General features: G+C 33.7%; 1 protein-coding gene across 1 annotated transcript in view; it reads left to right on the forward strand.

The window, feature by feature from the left end:
* LOC132712974 (stalled ribosome sensor GCN1-like) overlaps positions 1-16,862 on the forward strand; it is a 66,520-nt gene that overhangs the window by 14,591 nt on the left and 35,067 nt on the right. Inside the window, exons 12-25 of the mRNA XM_060695416.1 lie at positions 259-356; positions 1,085-1,160; positions 2,654-2,806; positions 4,060-4,152; positions 4,748-4,823; positions 5,359-5,518; positions 6,958-7,147; positions 7,592-7,716; positions 8,572-8,750; positions 9,803-9,896; positions 10,600-10,716; positions 12,948-13,140; positions 15,309-15,631; positions 16,291-16,518. Of these exons, the coding sequence (XP_060551399.1) occupies positions 259-356; positions 1,085-1,160; positions 2,654-2,806; positions 4,060-4,152; positions 4,748-4,823; positions 5,359-5,518; positions 6,958-7,147; positions 7,592-7,716; positions 8,572-8,750; positions 9,803-9,896; positions 10,600-10,716; positions 12,948-13,140; positions 15,309-15,631; positions 16,291-16,518 (2,105 nt within the window). The remainder of the gene's footprint in view (positions 1-258; positions 357-1,084; positions 1,161-2,653; positions 2,807-4,059; positions 4,153-4,747; positions 4,824-5,358; positions 5,519-6,957; positions 7,148-7,591; positions 7,717-8,571; positions 8,751-9,802; positions 9,897-10,599; positions 10,717-12,947; positions 13,141-15,308; positions 15,632-16,290; positions 16,519-16,862) is intronic.

The raw sequence follows: 16,862 nt of genomic DNA on the forward strand, positions 1-16,862 counted from the left end.
CTAAAAGAAATTCGTAAATAGTATAATAAGAATAATATGATATCTTTGTACAAAAATTTAAATGAGAGAATAAGACCTAAGAAATACTTTCAATATTGCTATGAGATAATATAATTACTATTATAAGAATAAAATGATATATGAGTACAAAGTATTAAATGAGAGTTAAATAAGACCTAAGAAATACTTTCAATATTGCCTTGTGATAAGAGACAAAGTTGTTTGTTTTGTCTAATTGATGGTGATTTTATTTTACAGTACATGAAGGTACGTTGATTCATGCACTGTCAATGATGTCACAGTGGTGCAGTAAGTTTTACACTCAGGTACCTGACAAACTGATGTTGTGGTTCAAGGTAATACATGTTATTTTATGCTTACCAGTGAAATACCTGGTTTTACCTGTGAAATAAAATCTATATTTCTCACAGTTTAGCTCTCACACTGTGACTGATATAGCTTTATCAAAAATATTTTTTGCTATGCTTTTAAATTATCCAAGGCCAAATGGTTACGGATGTTGACTTCAAACCACTTGCGTCTCACCGCTGTAGATTTGACTTAAGATTCTTCATGTGAGAAAGCTATCCAGCAAGCTTACAGAACATCGAGGGTTCTACTCAAGTACTTGTTTGCGTCAGGGGCACCTGAGGTCTTCCTTCACCAGTGAAGCTGGAGTGTCGCCATATGACCATTACTGTGTTAACTGTTAGTGCAACATTAAACCAACCCCAAAAAACAATAAAAAAAATCTCCTGCCCGCCTGTGTGTACCTGCATTTGAGGTAAAGGAGATATTTAAGCATAAGTAAAACAGAAGAGAACAACAGGTTCATCAATTAAGAAAGAAAATACATTGTAGTTCACAACCTTGAAATGTTGGAATGTTTGTTGATGGACAAATTTCATCTTGCTGATTCTTTTATACTTGAACAAAACATAGCACAGGACAAAAAGCTGTATTCTATAGTATTGAAATATCACCCTGCCATCTAAAGTAGAAAATAAAATACCAACAAATGCTGAGATATTAAATTCTTGAGCTTGTTATTTATGATAATATTTACATATTTTGTGTTTTTCAGAAAGGAATAACACTGAAATCTTCCACATCACCAGTAAGAAATGCATACATTCTTTGTATGAATGCATCTTTTCATGGTAGGTTGATCTTGGAAAAACTATTTGTGGATTAGTTAAAATAGTAATGCAGATATTATCTACCCTTTTGACAACTTGGACCAAGGTTATAAAGAAATTTTCTAACTCAAACTCAGATCTGAGGCATTTGATTGGTCAGAAACTGGCAATGAAAGTGCACTGACCAATGAAAATCCTGAGATTCGAAATATCTCAGAAAAAAATGTTTAATAATTTTGTGGCCTGATCTCGAGGTGATGAAACTTCCTTCTGAGATTTGTCTCAAATCTCAGGATTTTCAGTGGTCTATCTTCATTCTGTGCTAGTTTCTGACCAATCAAATGCCTGAGATTTTAGTTTGACATAACTTTGTACCAGGTTTAGTATGCCTAGTTTGTATATTTAATCATAGAATTATGTAAATTGGGATAAAATTAGACCTTTATGAAAACCAAATGTTCAATTTTGAAGAAATTTCTATACTGGTTGGGGAGATAACTTCGGCTGGTTGATAAACTCGGCTTTTTATAATTAAATCGAGTTATCGTAATTTTTAATCTAATCAAGCTCACCGTCTCATACTATCGCTGGAATTCGACAATATCTGGAAATTTTGTCAAGTTTGGTAAGATATTTAAAAAATAACACAGACTTTTACAAAGCATGCCTATAAAAAGTACGGGAATCCCATTGTTGTGCGCATGTGCAGCAGATGCTCATTTTGAGGCCCGCACAGGGGTACTTTTATATATTGACCGACTACCGGTAAAGCAGACAACGTTTACGTATACATTTTGTAGATGAAATTCAGACTCGCTTTTGTCTTGCTAACTCAGAAAAAAGGCTGATTACACAATTGTAATCTTTAAGTGGAATAGATTGAAAGACTGATGTTAAATTCTCCTTTTATATGTTAATGTGTAGGTTGAATACCACTAAATTAATTTCTTCTTCACTCTGTTTAGCTTAGCAAAAATAAATTTGAATCACTAATTCTTTCACTACACATTTCGTTAATAAATGATAATGCATGTGTTTTTACGTAAAAAATGATTTATATGTTACATATTACGTTGCATATAAATATCGTGTTATCATAGATATTCATTATACTAACGTAATGCTCAACAATTTTGGTAACAAATATTTTTTATTTGACATAAATGAACAGCAAAGAAATAATAAAATGTCTAAACATGTTATTTTACGTTTTAACTTACTCATTTAAGAAGAAAAACAAAGAGCCGGAATTATCTACTCGCACGCGTTTAAAATATCCTTTTTACGGAACTCTTCCAGGGCCTCTCAAAATTACCCGTTATGTTTCTAAATATAACTTTTATGGTGATACCGGAAAATCGAAGCGCTGAAGTTTATTATGGTGCAAGATTCATCAGAATACGTAAACAAATAAATGAAATATGCCCCCAAAACACTGATTTTCGGCCGAGTTTATCTCCCAAACCAGTATTGTATGTAGGATTAATAAATTGAAATGTTTGTTATAATTTTAGGTGATACACTTATGCAAGGTGTTGACATGATACCAGTCTTGTTACAGTCTATAGAGAAAGCTGTGAGCCAGTCTACACAGGTTGCCTTGGTAACAGAAGCTGTGTCTGCTGCAAATATTCTTATTAAACTCTCATTGGTGGATATTAACGCAGGTATGAAGTAACTATAGGAAAACATATGTTGATTATTATATTTTAGAATTTTTCCTTGAATTAGGGAGAATATAACTGTAACTGCACTTTCATGCCCGCTAAGCTCGACAAAAAGAGTCAAATTTGTAATCCAGGGGTCAATGGTTCGATCCTTGGGCAAGGCGAAATTTCTAAATGACAAATGATCTCTGACCTTGACTAACTGTCATCCATTTGTCAGGGTTGATTCAGAAATTATGTGGGATAAGTGGTTGGTTCATTGAGGAGACATTGGTGATTACCGGCTTGTTATCCAGGAAAGCTTGTAAGGACTAACTGCCAAAATATAACAACAAAAAATATAAGAAAAATGGCTTGATAACTAGATAAACAAACAAAACAATTTCACTAGAATTTTTTGTACATGAATGTTACAGTTTTTGCATAGTTTGATATGACTGATATTCACTCATGTTGAATAGACTACATTAAGAAGAGATAGACAGACCACATTTAAAAATGTCCATAAAAAACAAAACAAAACTTGAGCTTTTGACACCATTCTTATTGGTGAAAACAAAGTGATCTTGGTTATTGGTATAGGATAAACTTTGTTCTAAGGGACCAATTGTTTGCTTGAAATGGCAACTGACAGTGTATGATAATTGAATATGGCTGATAATACAAGTTGACAAAATGAAGTTCTATACCAATTGGTATGAAATAAATGAATGAATCATTTAATACTGCTTTTGTTTTGTATTCTATCTTTACTCCATCTTATGTGACAATAGGTAGAGCATTAGTTAAGTTATGCAGGGGGTCACTGGTTCGATACTTGTGCAAGGTGTAATTACTCTATAACTATTGATCTAGAACATCGAGTCTAAATGGTCATTTGTATCTCACCGCTGATTAAGAAATCATGTGAGATTAGTAGGCATTCACTTGCCGTGACAACCCAGGTTCGTGTCCTGGTCACGGCACCATAAAATGTGAGGACGAGATCATGAGAAAACTAAGTGTTGTGTTCGGTTTGTTTCTTTATTAACACTGAATGTTTACATACATAGAAAGTGACATAGCATATAATAACATAAACAAATTTTTCGGACAAAAGCCACGTTATGTGACTTCGCGCCAAAGCTACAAAATTTGTCATTACTGGTTAGTTATCCAGGATGGCTGGTTAGGTGGAGCGTCTGCTGAGATTTTAAGATGTTAAGATTGGCGTTAAACACAGAAAACAATATAGATCTATATTATATTTTCAGAGAGTAAACTCGGTCCCTTGTGGAATGTGGTATTGGACTGTGATAAACAGATACTAGTCAACGAGAAATATCTCAGCTCAGTTACAGATTCAGGTAACTTCTGTTTGTATACTTTACTTGACAAGCTACCATTGCAGTTTGGCACTTAAGTGCACTACAATCATATATAGACCATAATGTCCCAAACATACAGGTATATCCCAGAGTTGTGTATGATTTTGACACATAAAAAAAAAAAATAATAAAATGTAAATTTTGTTTAATTTACAAATCTGCTTTGATGTAATGTTTAGCCAATGAAGAATATTTCTTTGCAAACACCTTTCTGTGATCAATGATGTAATCAAGTTATTGTCATATTTAACGATTACCACATTAAATACCTGAAATGGAGTCACCTATCTTTCAATCTGAACAAAACCGTTCATCATTTTTTAGTGAAAATTCCAAAAGAAATAGCAACTGAAAAGTAATCAATGCTAGATCATGATAGACTTTATCTTCGTCAGCACTGGTTGATTTAGGATCAGTTAATGCGAACAGGCTTAGGGTTAATATTGTACAAATTTTGTTGTGCAAATTTTGTATTTACTACCAAGTAAGAAAAGTAAAATTCTATGTTACAAATAGCCCACACCTATCCCCTAAAACACAGGAATGTATAATGTTGTTATATTTAAATCTTCAGCATTGGAAGGTGTTGTCAGTTTGTCAGAAAAACTCATTCTGGAGTTTCCCAGTAAAATGACTGAAAAAATATCAAGGTAAGATTAAAACATATCTGTAATACATGGGGGAAAATAAATATTTTGTTAAGAATTTAAAGTATAGTAATATGCAGTATAGAATTCTTGAGAAAGAAGCAATGCATTTAATAAGATAATGTATAGAGTAAAAGTTCAGTTATTTCTTAAATGATTTTGCAATTTTCTATGAATGTATCAATATTTAATTGTAACAGATGTAAAAAAAATTGAAAAGTGACTTTACTGTCCTTGATGATAGATTTCTATAAGTGCAACAAATGTTTTTACATCATAACTTATGAGCATAACTTATGATAAAGTTTTCTTTAACTGTAACAAATATTTTTTATAGCATATCTTATCATAAAGTTTACATATTTGTAAATGTAACAAATTGTTTTATAGCATAACTTATGATAAAGTATTTCTAAGTGCTACAAATGCTTTTATAGAATTATTTGTGATAAAGTAGGTGTAAAAAATCTTCTTACTATGTTGGGTGTAATTGTAATTGAGTACAATATTAACAATTTAAGTTTTTATTGTATTACAGACCCTATTACAAGGCTATAGTATACTGTATAACCAGGAAATCGTATGGTATAAGAAAGTTCACCATGAACAGTGTGAAGAGAATACTATCTTTGCTAGGTGGTACAGCTATAGCTCTCTCTATGATACAAGTATTTGATGAGTTCCTACAAACACAAAAGGTAAAAATGTGACTAATGCACTATACTAATTATGGAACTGTTTCTGTAATATGCCTGGAAAATATATTTCTTAGGAAGCTAATAGCATTAGGTTTGTTCATCTTTGCATCACATATTCCATTGGTTATAAAATTGTTTGTATAATGCACTTGGAACATATATTTCTGGGGAAGCTTAAAGCGTTAGGTTTGTTCATCCTTGCATTACATTTTCCAGTTATCAAGACAGATATTGTCTTATGTTTGGTATGTATGTGAATACATAATGGCTATACTACATAGATGACTTAATTTGCCAAGTAGCGCATATTTCATTTTAACTCAGTTTAAAGGAAAAAAAACTACTGAAAAAATATATCAGAATCAAAGAGAAAGAAAATAGCTCAGGCTTAGCAGAAAATAGTTCCCTACTTAGGGTTGTGTGCTTTTCATAAAACCAGACAAGGTTCACAAACTGACAGCTTTACCCGAATTAAAGGAAATATGTTCACTTTATTTCTTTATAGATATACATATATACGATAACACACTTCATAACTTGATCAGCATTAAACAAAGGAAATCTGTGAAGCAATGCCAGAATAGGTCTAGAAATTCCCAAGACATTTACATGTAGTATTATGTTCATTTCTTTAAACCATTTAAACAAATTAAGTATAAATTTTAACAGGAAATTGTTTAAAATTGACAAAATACCGTATAAGTACTTTTTTCTGCGGGAACTTTATTTCTGCTATTTCTGCGGTTCATAACGATACTGCAGATTTAAAAACTGCAGAAAATTAAGTCTTACCCTATGTCGGAACATGTCAACTATCAGTACTGTATAATTACATTACCATGTACTGTTATCGTCTTTCGTAGATGGGATTTTTTCTTTATTTATCGTTAGAAAAAAAGTTACTTTACTTGTTCTTTTTGTTTAAATAAATATCATGTTTGTATGATTTTCGCTCACCATAAGCTCGATTTTTTTTTGGAAAATAAAACTATTGTAGTTTGACGGGTGCAATAAACATACCCTTTTGTATTTGTACAATATCTTGTGTCTACGTGCTTTTTTTTTTACCATTGCTTATTTTTCACACTTGCAGTATTACAATTAAATGCTGTCATAAAACGCTGTTGATTTATTTGTTTATTAACGTTTATATACCGATACATGATGATTACGATGAAACACATTATAAGTCGTCTGCATGTTTACCGGAAGTAACGTACATGTTACATAAACAAATCTTGAAATGATGTTTGTTTGTATCGGTTAATTTTGTAAAAATACCTAAATTAAAACGCAGAAATAAAAAACATCAATGCGAGAATGATGACATCGCAGAAATAAGATACGCAGAAATTTAAACCACTTATTTTAACAAAAATCGCAGAATATTAAGCCCGCAGAAATAAGTACTTATACGGTATATGTTATGTTTATTTTAGGTGATTGACGTAGACATGTTGAAGTGTGAAGATACAGAAAGAGATTCTGTATTAGAACAGATGAAGTATGTGTCGCCACGGATATTGTCAGCTGCCATCTTTTCTCTCAGTGCTGTACCAAAACCAGAAGTAAAGGATGCCGTGGCCATTGCTAAATCTGTACTAGTCACTGCACACCATCCTTGTATTGGTTAGTCATTTCATACCAAATTGATTCATGATAGTTTAAGAAGTGTGGATTTTGTAGGGTAAAACTTCTGTCACTAGGGAAACAGTTTGATTGCTAGGGAATAATTCTGTTGGTTGGCAGGAATAGTGACATCATAAACAATCAATAACAGTCATATCTTATTTTATTCAAACTTCTATGGAGGATTAATCACAGTGCGTTTTTGAAAATAAAGTATATAATAAAAAAAACTACCAACATAAGCTGTGGATATTGATTGATAGATTTTGTTACCATTTAAAAAAATCTATTAATGGATTAAGGCACATCAACTTATATTTAACAATATCTTAATACATACATGTTGAGAATGACAATTTTCATCTAATATATTGATATTTTGTTACATTAGATAAAGTGTATAATTTGATAAAGTGTAGAATGAATCTTGTTTATTTATTTCAGTGTCCTACAGTCCAGATAGATGGACGGACATTTTGTTTGCCTTGAACCTTGATGCGAGAAGTTTTGTAAAAAGTAACTGTGATTTTTGTCTCAGTATTGTTGATTCAGACACAGAGTTGACAGAGGTAAATTAATATTCTTTGTTAGATATAATGGATATAGAGGATATTGAATGATTGTAAGTTCAATACTGAATTTATTGAACTAGTTGTATAAAGTTATTTATGTGTCTTTACACTATGTTTGTAAAATGCAAATGACGTCACATCAAAATATATGCACCGAGTCGCAAAATCAGCATGGGTATGTGATAAATTTCTGTAAGTGAATCTCTCAATCCCTGTTATTTTATACATTGATAGATAAATGACTATTATAGCGCAGTAGAATCTATAATGTTACCTTATAGCCTTCAGTTTTTTCATGTGAGAAAGGTCAAAATTGTTCTAATCAGGTGTAATTTTTGTCTGAAATAATTCATGCATGAAGAACCACTTTGGATCATAACCATTACAAAGAGAAATGTTGCCATATGACTGACTTTTGACGTTGGCATTATTGAAATACAGACTGGGACCTTTCTGGCATACTAGTTAAGGTTGCTGCCTTTAAACCATTGGCCCCTCACTGCTGTAGTTTCAAATCTTGCCTAGGACTTTGCATTCTTTCTGATGGGGAAATTTTCCAGCTAGCTTATGGAAGGTCAGTGGGTATGCTTGGATGTCTGTTTATTCCTTAAGGGACATCTGAGGTCTTCCTCCACAAAGAAAGCTGGAGAGTTGCTAAATGACCTTAACAGTTTTGGTGTTGAAACCCAACCAAAAATATAAATATAAAATGAAGCTGAAAAAGAAGACACCTTATCTTAGCTGTATTTGAAAAAAAGAAATTTTTAATTCATCTATCTATCTTCCATTAATGTCAAACCCCTCGCGGGGACGTTGACATGTTCATTTGTATTTGTGCTTGATTTATTACAGAGCGTATTAAATGCTGTACAAACACTGGTCAGGATTGCATCAGATGTTGTGTTGCCAGGTTTTGTTACCAAGATAACCTTGTTGCTAGGCAACGATGCCCTAGTTACAGTAACCAAGGACGAGTATGGTGCTTATCTATGTAATGAAGGGGAACTATATGACAAACACCTGGCAGAAAGGTATATGTTAATGCTCATCCCTCACATTTCATAGGATGAGCGGGTATTTTGATTTGCAGATGACATTCTCACAATATGTCAGTGGAACAAAATGTTTGCATGCAAGAACCATTTGTGAACCATTTGACCAACTAAGTTTTAAACTTCACAGGGTGGTTGCCCAGATTTTGTTACACTTTCTAAGTGTTTCTCGGATCGTTGTGTCAAATTTTAGGGTCAATGTTAACTTGAATTAGCCCATTTCTTATTCACTATGGTTAAATTTTACCTTTAGCCTTCACAAATCGTATAGTGGTTGCCATTGTTAGTAAGAAGTCTACTATTGTATTTGGGGTATGTAGTTCAAGGTCATTGTGACATGTAAAACCTTATGTAACTACTATTTTCATTCTGGTATAAATGAAGTGCAGTATAACCTAAAGTTTTCAAACTTTGCAATTGGTTAGCCCTTGTTGATGAAATAATCTGTATTGCTTTCATATTTAATGTTTTTAAAATGACTAACCGGAATAAGATGGCTTGACAGTCAGCAATAGTTTTGTAGTAAATTTCTATTTTAACATATATTGGCAATTGATTTAAGAATAATGAACACTGTTATTGTATCTACTCTGCATGTACAAGCATTATATGAAACAGAAATTTTGTTGCAAAAACATGTCAAACTTTTTGTATGCATTGATTGCTTAATTGTTGACAACAGGGTTTTTTTTCCAGGATTTTGGGAACATGACCCATACCCATGGAATTGGGAACTTCGATGATGTTTTGTTAAAAATTGGGGAAAAAATGCAAAATTAAATTTTGCAAAGAATCAATGTCTAGGCTGGCATCTTCAAACATTTCAGCACCATAACAGTGAAGTCGCGCTTATTTTCAAAGATTTTAGAATTTGTTATTCAGTATTTTTATTTTGTACTTTACAATTGGGAATTTTTTCCTGTGAATTGGGAAAATAATATTCTATTTTCAATTGATAATATGACTGAATATGGGCTATAAAATAAGCCAAAAAAATTCCCTGGACAATAATGATAATATTTTTTATTCAGTTTAAAGATGAATACTGTACAAAATCAGAATATAAGGCGGGAGAACAAATTATATTCCTACAAGGAACAAATGGAGGAGATGGAATTAAGGAAGGTATGTCCTTATTGCCTAGCAACATATTATATTTTAGATTAACATATTTACTACTCACTGTTACGGTTTAGAATCCTGCCAGGGGCTTTTGGTTCTTTTGTGAGGAAGGTAGGGGCGTCCACGGCTGAGTGGTTACGGTTGTTGATTTCAAACAACTCGTACCCCATTCCTGTGTGTTATAATTCTGACAGGGAATTTTTAAAAAAAAATTTGTGTGAGGAACCTATTCAGATAGCATACAGAACGTCTGTGTTTCTACACAGGTGCCTATTTGTACCTGAAATTATGCATGGAAGTGTACCTACGGTCTTCCTGCATCAATAAAACTGGAATGTAGCCATATGACCAATTCTTTATTGGTGCAACATAAAACCTAACAAAAAAATGTGAGAAGCTAGCTTACAGGTCAGTAATTCTACTTGGTTGCATGCTTGTGCCGGGAATCATGCATGAATGGTCAGCTGAAGTTTTAACTGAAGCAGTAAAACTGGAAATCTGTCATTTTACCATCACAAAAGATCATTTTAAAATAAAGTACACTGTTACCTATTCAGTCTGTAAATACTTTGAAATTGTTTTTCTAAAAAATGATGAAAAGTCTTTTCCAACTTGAAAGATTGACAAGTCTATATAAGATAATAAGTGTGGTAAAGTTTAATTATTTCATGTTTTAGCTGACAGATTTATATTGTACATATTACAGGAGCTAGAGAAAAAGAAAGGTAAACCAAAGGAGAAACCAAAATTAACAAAGAAACAGGAGGAAGTGTTACAAGCCCAGCTACAGAAAGAATCTGAGATAAGGGCAAGACTCATTGAGGTATGTATATGCACTTTTTATACGCTCGTTTGAAAAACGGGATGTATTATGGGAACGCCCCTGGCGGGCGGGCGGCGTCCAATTTTGTCCGGAGCATATCTCCTACATGTATGGAGGGATTTTAATGAAACTTAATAGAAATGTTCACCACTATGAGGAGCAGTGTCGCGCACATGAACCAGGTCTCTAGGTCAAAGGTCAAGGTCACACTTAGAGCTCATTGAAAAATGCTTGTCCAGAGCAAAACTTCCACATGTATAGAGGGATTTCAATATTACTTGGCAAAAATTTTCACCATTGTGAGGCGGAGTGTCGCGCGCAAGATTCAGGTCCTTGCGGCCAAGGTCAAGGTCACACATAGAGGTCAAAGTTCAGATAAAAATATGAAGATGTGTATATGGACCATTTAGTCATCATTTATTGAGGGATTGTAACACAAATGGTCATTATCAAGACTATGGCTGTGATACATATAATTTAGGTCAATATATACAAGGTCAAGGTCACTAAAGATGATGAAATATACAGATTTTGTCCAGAGCATATCTCCTACACGCATGGAGGGATTTTAATGAAATTTCATAGAAATGTTCACCATTATGAGAAGCCATGTCACGCACATGAACTAGGTCTTTAGGTCAAAGGTCAAGGTCACACTTAGAGCTCATTGAAAAATGCTTGTCCGGAGCAAAACTTCCAAATGCATAGAGGGATTTCAATATAACTTGGCACAAATGTTCACCATTGTGAGGCGAAGTGTCGCGCACAAAATTCAGGTCCCGGCAGCCAAGGTCAAGGCCACACAGAGGTCAAAGTTTAGATAAAAATATGAAGATGTGTATAGGGACGATTTAATCATCATTTATTGAGGGATTGTAACACAAATGGTCATTATCATGACTACGGCTATGACACATGTACTTTAGGTCAATATATGCAAGGTCAAGGTCACTAAAGATGGTGAAATATCCAGATTTTGTCTGGAGCATATCTCCTACATGTATGGAAGAATTTTTATAATACTTTCTGGAAATGTTCACCACCATGATATGTATTGCTCCATGCATGATCCAGGTCTCCAGGTCAAAGGTCAAGGTCACACTTAGAGCTCATTGAAAAACGCTTGTCCGGAGCAAAACTTCTACATTCATTGGGGGATTTCAATATAACTTGGCACAAATGTTCACCATTGTGAGGCTGAGTGTCGCACGCAAAATTCAGATCCCTGCGACCAAAGTTAAGGTTACACATAGAGGTCAAAGTTCAGATAAAAATTTGAAGATGTGTATAGGGACCATTTAGTCATCATTTATTAATGGATTGTAGCACAAATGGTAACTATCATGACTACAGGTGTGACACATTTAATTTAGGTTAATATTTGCAAGGTCAAGGTCACTGGAGATGATTAAATATCCAGATGTTGTCCGGAGCATATTTTCTACATGCATGGAGGAATTTTAATGTTACTTTATAGAATTGTTCACCACCATGAGACGTAGTGCCCTGCACATGAACCAAGTCTCTAGGTCAAAGGTGAAGGTCACAGTAAGAGCTCATAGCAAAACGCTTGTCTGGAGCAAAACTTCTACATGCATAGAGGGATTTCAATATAATTTGGCACAAATGTTCATCATTGTGAGGCTGAGTGCCGTGCATAAAATTCAGGTCCCTGCGACCAAGGTCAAGGTCACACATCCTGTGCATATCTTCCCTACTGATTTGTTTTAAGGTTCATTTAACAACACAGTGCCAAGGATAAAAACTTGCTTGCTAGATAACACTTATCCATAATGCCCCCATCTCCATCTAACGCTTTCGTAAACGGGCGTATTTTGTGACTATGGCACCCTTGTTTTCCTATGGTGATAAATTCTTTGCAAACTGGTGAAATACAGAGACTTAAGGGGACTATGTCGTTTGTTTTTGTGGGCATAAATCAGGTTGTGTGTCTAACAAACCATCTTTGTACAATGTGTGATTCCCTGCCATGAATACTAGGCCATCAACTTATTCTTGCCCCCATTACTTAGGCGGGAGGCGCATGGATAAGTCCTTGTCTGTCTGTACGTCACTTTGTCAGTAGACTGAAAAAAAAATCAGTGAAATGTGGAGGCATTCATTTCCTATGGACAAGTTTCTAGTTTTGTGATTAGATTTATATATAAATATTATAACAGTTACATGTATATATTTAATGAATATTAAGATTGGAAATTTATATTTTACAGCTGAACAAGGATCTATGTAAAGGCTGTCAACTTCTTAGTTCTTTGATAAAAGGAAATGGTATGGATACAGGATTATATATGAAGGAGTTATGTCGTCTGCTGGTTCCATTACTGAGGTCACCTTTAGCTGCACCTCAGGCTTGTGTAGTGTTTGTTGAGCTGGGAGCAAGTGCCTTTGATGATGAGCAATTTGGTAACTAACTATTTTAACGTGTTTTAAATTTTAATTAGTTTTCATTTTTTCCTTCTTAGACTACTATTAAAAACAAACTAAAAAAAAAAAAAAAAAAAAAACTACACGGAAACTACATACTGATGTAAACATTTACTGCAGTCTTCGACTTAACCCACTCGACCGACGACCGAGTCGAGTAAATTTGCCGGTGGTCGAGTGAAAATTCCAAGCTGGTAGCCCGTCTGGTCGAGGGCTTTTTTCATATCCAAATTAAGAAAATGTTGGAAATATGCAGAGCTCCAGATAGCATGTTTTGGCTTTATGAAAATACAATATATTTCTGCTGAATTGGATGGAAGACTAAAAGTACTATTGTCAACACTGCTGTAAGTTGAAAACGAAAGTAGCAGGAAGTGACATCGAGTAAAAAGGGAAGGTAACTCTTGGGAGTTTCTGAAATGAAATTATTGATAAAGTTAAATTTGGTGTAATCATCGTAGGACTTAACCTAATATTCAATTTGTTTAGACATATATTATAATGTTTTTGCTACAAAATAAAGAAAAATGTTGTACTTGCCACTTTAGTTATTGGAAAACATATTTCTCCCTTGCCATCTGCAGTTTTGTACTCAATATTTTCATACCAAGTTTTCAGATACGGACAATTTCCTCAAAGACTAATTCTTTGTGTATAAAAGTTTTAATTACAGTATGTAAAGAAAGGAACTTTTTAGAAGGCAATGAAATTTGATAACAAAACAATGCAAATTCTTTTTATAAATTTTACCCCAGAATTTTCATTTTACTCTAGATTTTGATGGGTAAACCACCTTGGCCCTAAAAATTATTTGCAGCTTTATTGAACTTTAAACGCTTATGAAATATTATTGATTGTTAGACATTTATTAGGCGTCATCTCATGCTTCACAATATGTCTTTTCTCTTGTATTTTGAAGGCACTAAGCCAAAAAGGAACACACCAAAAAAAATAAAAGTAATACGAAAAGGAATATAAATATGTTGTCAATGCATGTATCAGCCGACATGGTTACAGTTAACGAGGAGAAGAGTATTTTCAGTTTTTTAAACAATTTTTTTCAGTGTCTGTGGACAATGCCACAGAAATATCAAAATATCTTCTTTTTATATGTAGTTTAAACTCTTCTTATTTAAATAATGAAAGGAAGAAAAGTTGATTAGTTGATATTTTAATAATGTTAAATGGTATATAAAACATATAGAAAGTGTTATTTTTGTACAAAATGTATGCAAAAAATACCATTTTGGTTCGGGCTAGTTAAAATGTGTTCGGGCTAGTGAAATTTGTAAGCTGCTAGCCCGACTGGGCTAGTGCTGATAAAAAATTAAGGCGAAGACTGTTACTGCTAAATAGAATATAGAGACAATGACATTTTAAGTACTCCAACTGATCTCACCACTATTGGCAAATGCATCATGCACAGAAACCATCTGCCAGCATGAATATCTCATGTACAGCAATAACAATGAACTTATCATTAATGTAAATGTAATATATGGGCTATTCACCAGCAGATGAGACTTTTAATTGGTAATATAAACTACTGGGACTTGTTGGCATTCAGCCAAAATCACTTCTATATTTAGTAACAATGTGTTTAATTTTAGTAACAAATGTCATAAATTGTGGCCACTTTTTCTATACTTAAGTAGCAAAAGTTTGGAATAAATTTCTCCTAATGAAAGGTCAAGTATTGACAGAAATTAGTAGACATAAATAAAATATTGAAAACCTGTCCTGGTGTTCAAGTGTTTTACAGTTTTACTTAAACTTATATTGGTATTTTTGAAAATGAATAAACCAAATTTATTCATTACTAGTCTGAAAATTAATTTTCTTGACAGAATGTGAGTGTAATCCTAGCATTATCTGGATGATTTAAGATTGATTTTTGTTATTATACAAAATAAATAAGTAAATATACAAAATGAGTGATGTTTCAAAGGAGATGACTGTTAAAACATTAATCTAAAAAAGAAAAGAAAAAAAACGCTGAATTGCTTCACTAGAATGGAAAGTTGAATTAATAACAATTATCAACACTTTGTGTTCCATTAACCTTTGATATAGATGCTGCATTAGATGTGAAAAATTAAACTATAAACTAAATATATCATGTAATAATTTATTATTTAATGTTACAGGTACTTTACTCAGTAACTCTACACTGCGTCTTTTGAACCCGGACTATGAATGGGACACTGCATGGTCACAAGAACCTGTCAGTAAACAGGCCACAAGGGTGATAGAAATTCTCTACTCGGAATCTGTGTACGAGAGTTCATCATACGAGAGTGAGACATCCGGGACACTATATCATGCTACAAGCTTTGCGTTCATGTACTATTTCTTGAGTTGTGTATTAGTGAATAACGGGGAGGCTGTAGGGAAGGATGAAAGTTTGATGGGAAAGGTGTTGAAGTTGATAGCTGGACACGCTCAAATACGACATTCTGAAAGCCGACCAGTAAGTACAATAAATCTTTTAGATTTTGTAAAATGTATATTAAAAAAAACAAAAAAACTAGATAAGACAAACTTACTTTGTCAGATAGGCAGTCAGAAACAATACTGAATAAGACAGAAATAGCTTGTGTGAAATTTGCATGGAGGGGCTGTATTCAACAAGTAAAATTTTGCATGAAGGGACTTTCCTTGATAAGTAAAATCTTTTATGGAGGGGCAGTCCTGGACAAGTAAAATTTTGCATGGAGGGGAAGTCCTATAAGTAAAAATTTTAATGGAAGGGCAGTCCTGGACAAGTAAAATTTTGCATTGAGGGGAAGTCCTTTAGTTTGTCTTATTCGGAGAAAAAGTCGAGCTATTATGATTGCTGCGCTATCATTGTTCAAAAACTTTGGTATCTTATTATTAAAATATCTAAAAATTATCAACATAAAACTTAGAATACTTGCTTATCATGACATGGTGCAGTTGTCAGACACGGGGCATTATACTGAAAGCTATAATGGAGTTATGCCCCTTTTTCTAACTCAGATTTTTTGTCAACAAAAGTGGTTGTTTTAACAGACAAGCATAAACACCGCATGCAATGCTCTTGTACTTTGTTGGTGTGACTGGAAACTAAACCATAATAATAGTCAATATCATTATATATTCTTTCAGCAAAATGGTCCAAGTTTATTCCCAGTGAAAGAGTTACTACAATTATTGATCCGTGTTATTGGAGTATCCACACCGAAGATACAACAGTTAGCGGACATGGCTCTTGTAGAAGTGGCGAAATCTGTGAATGGAGATAAGGGATGTGCTAAGATAGGAAGTGACGAGATTAAAGTACTCCTAGATTCTTTAAAGTCAACTTGCACAGCATCCAGGGAAGCTGCCTTACAGGTTGGTATATTCCGTAGTTGGTCAGGTTCCTAAAATTTGAGTTAAAAATGCCCAGATTATGGCTTTTTTTCTTCCCAACATTCCTTTGTTCAACAGTTGTGTAATTGTGTCAGTTACTTAATTCGAAATTTATTGATACCCCCGCACAACAAAGTTGTAAGGGGGGTATACTGGAATCAGGTTGTCCGTCCGGCCGTCCGTCGGTTTTTTCTTGTCCGCCCAATAACTTAAGATTCCTTTGACCCTTAGTCTTCATATTTGGCATGGAGGTTAGTCATGATTAGTAGATGACCCCTATTGATTTTGAGGTCACCAGGTCAAATGTCAAGGTCACAGGGGCCTTG

The sequence above is a fragment of the Ruditapes philippinarum genome, unplaced genomic scaffold, assembly GCF_026571515.1.
Source record: "Ruditapes philippinarum isolate M1 unplaced genomic scaffold, ASM2657151v2 ctg2104_1_1_1_1, whole genome shotgun sequence".
Lineage (NCBI taxonomy): Eukaryota > Metazoa > Mollusca > Bivalvia > Venerida > Veneridae > Ruditapes > Ruditapes philippinarum.